General features: G+C 44.0%; 1 protein-coding gene across 1 annotated transcript; it reads left to right on the top strand.

The window, feature by feature from the left end:
• Positions 1-1853: 1853 nt before the first annotated feature.
• Positions 1854-2750, top strand: LOC118760893 (GATA zinc finger domain-containing protein 14-like; the record flags this gene model as incomplete). Its single annotated transcript, XM_036498497.1, has 2 exons — positions 1854-1955; positions 2205-2750. Coding segments are annotated over 2 exons (648 nt in total), but the record flags the coding sequence as incomplete, so codon positions are not given.
• Between the last annotated feature and the right edge of the window lie 11 nt (positions 2751-2761).

Raw genomic sequence — 2761 nt, 5'->3', positions numbered from 1 at the left:
TATTTTAGCTGAAGTCTGTTTCATATATAGTAAGACGAAACCCGAGAGAACAGCAAGGTTTTCGTCAAGGATCAAACTAACTTAGATTGAAATAGACTGTGGACGTCGTGACCCCTTAGCTGTGCAGCAGTTGCTTTAAGTAAAGCAAATTTGTCGACAATTTGCCAAGTGAATAGAAAGGCGATAAAAGATGAGTTATCATCGTGAATGGGCATGAAAAATTGTTGCCAAAAATTTTCCATTACTGCTGAGACATTGTCCACTAGCAGTAGTTTTGCAGCATCAGAGCAATCAGTACAACGCCAAACTTATTTGTAAACATTTTTGATGAATATTAAACAATTGCCGAAATCAAAATTAATGTCTAGATTAAATGATTTGGTCAGGAGTAGAAAGAAAGGGACTAAAGAAATATAGTGAAAATTGTGTCCGACTTAAGTTTTCTTCACAAGCACTATCATACACCACAAAAACACTAACATACACCACACCAACACTACCATACACCACACCAACACTACCATACACCAAACCAACACTACCATACACCACACCAACACTACCATACACCACACCAACACTACCATACACCACCCCAATACTTCCATACACCACACCTACACTACCATACACCACACCTACACTACCATACACCACACCTACACTACCATACACCACACCTACACTACTATACACCACACCAACACTACTATACACCACACCTACACTACCATACACCACACCAACACTACCATACACCACACCAACACTACCATACACCACACCTACACTACCATACACCACACCAACACTACCATATACCAGACCTACACTACCATACACCACACCAACACTACTATACACCAAACCAACACTACCATACACCACCCCAACACTACCATACACTACACCAACACTCCCGCCACCCCACCAACACTACCATACACCACACCTACCTACCATACACACACCTACACTACCATACACCTCACCAACACTACCATGCACCACACCAACACTACCATACACCACACCTACACTACCATACACCACACCTACACTACCATACACCACACCAACACTACCATATACCAGACCTACACTACCATACACCACACCAACACTACTATACACCAAACCAACACTACCATACACTACACCAACACTACCATACACCACACCAACACTACCATACACCAAACCAACACTACCATACACCACACCTACACTACCAACCCACCACCAAACACTACTATACACCAAACAAAAACATACCATACACCACCCCAACACTACCATACACACACCAACACTACCATACACACCACACCAACACTACCATACACCACACCAACACTACCATACACCACACCTACACTACCAACAACCACACAACACTACCATATACCAGACCTACACTACCATACACCACACCAACACTACTATACCCAAACCAACACACCATACACCACCAAACACTACCACAACTACACAAACACTACCATGTGCACCACACCAACACTACCAGACACCACCTACATACCATGCACCACACACCAACACTACCATACACCACACCTAACCCATACACCAAACCAACACTACCATACACCACACCAAACACTACCATGGCCACACACCAAACACTACCATACACCACACCAACACTACCATACACCACAACAACATACAAATACACCAACCAACACTACCATACACCACACCAACACCACCATACACCACACCAACACTACCATACCCCACACCACCACTAACATACACCACACCAACACTACCATAAACCACACCAACACTACCATACACTGCCAACCACCACTACCATACACCACACCAACACTACCATACACCACACCACCACTAACATACACCACACCAACACTACCATACACCACACCAACACTACCATACACCACACCAACACCACCATACACCACACCAACACTACCATACACCACACCACCACTAACATACACCACACCTACACTACCATACACCACACCAACACCACCATACACTGCACCAACACTACCATACACCACACCTACACTACCATACACCACACCAACACTACCATACACCACACCTACACTACTATATACCACACCTACACTACCATACACCACACCAACACTACCATACACTGCACCAACACTACCATACACCACACCAACACTACCATACACCACACTAACAGTACCATACACCACACCAACACTAACATATACCACACTAACAGTACCATACACCACACTAACAGTACCATACACCACACCAACACTACCATACACCACACTAACAGTACCATACACAACACCAACACTACCATATACCACACTAACAGTACCATACACCACACCAACACTAACATATACCACACTAACAGTACCATACACCACACTAACAGTACCATACACCACACCAACACTACCATACACTGCACCAACACTACCATACACCACACCAACACTACCATACACCACACTAACAGTACCATACATCACACCAACACTAACATATACCACACTAACAGTACCATACACCACACTAACAGTACCATACACCACACTAACACTAACATACACCACACTAACACTAACATACACCGCACTAACAGTACCAAACACCACACCAACACTACCATACACCACACTAACAGTACCATACACAACACCAACACTAACATATACCACACTAACAGTACCATACACCACACCAACACTACCATACACCACACTAAACA

Source organism: Octopus sinensis, unplaced genomic scaffold (assembly GCF_006345805.1).
Source record: "Octopus sinensis unplaced genomic scaffold, ASM634580v1 Contig01356, whole genome shotgun sequence".
NCBI classification, from domain to species: domain Eukaryota; kingdom Metazoa; phylum Mollusca; class Cephalopoda; order Octopoda; family Octopodidae; genus Octopus; species Octopus sinensis.
This window is presented reverse-complemented; position numbering and strand designations above follow the sequence as displayed.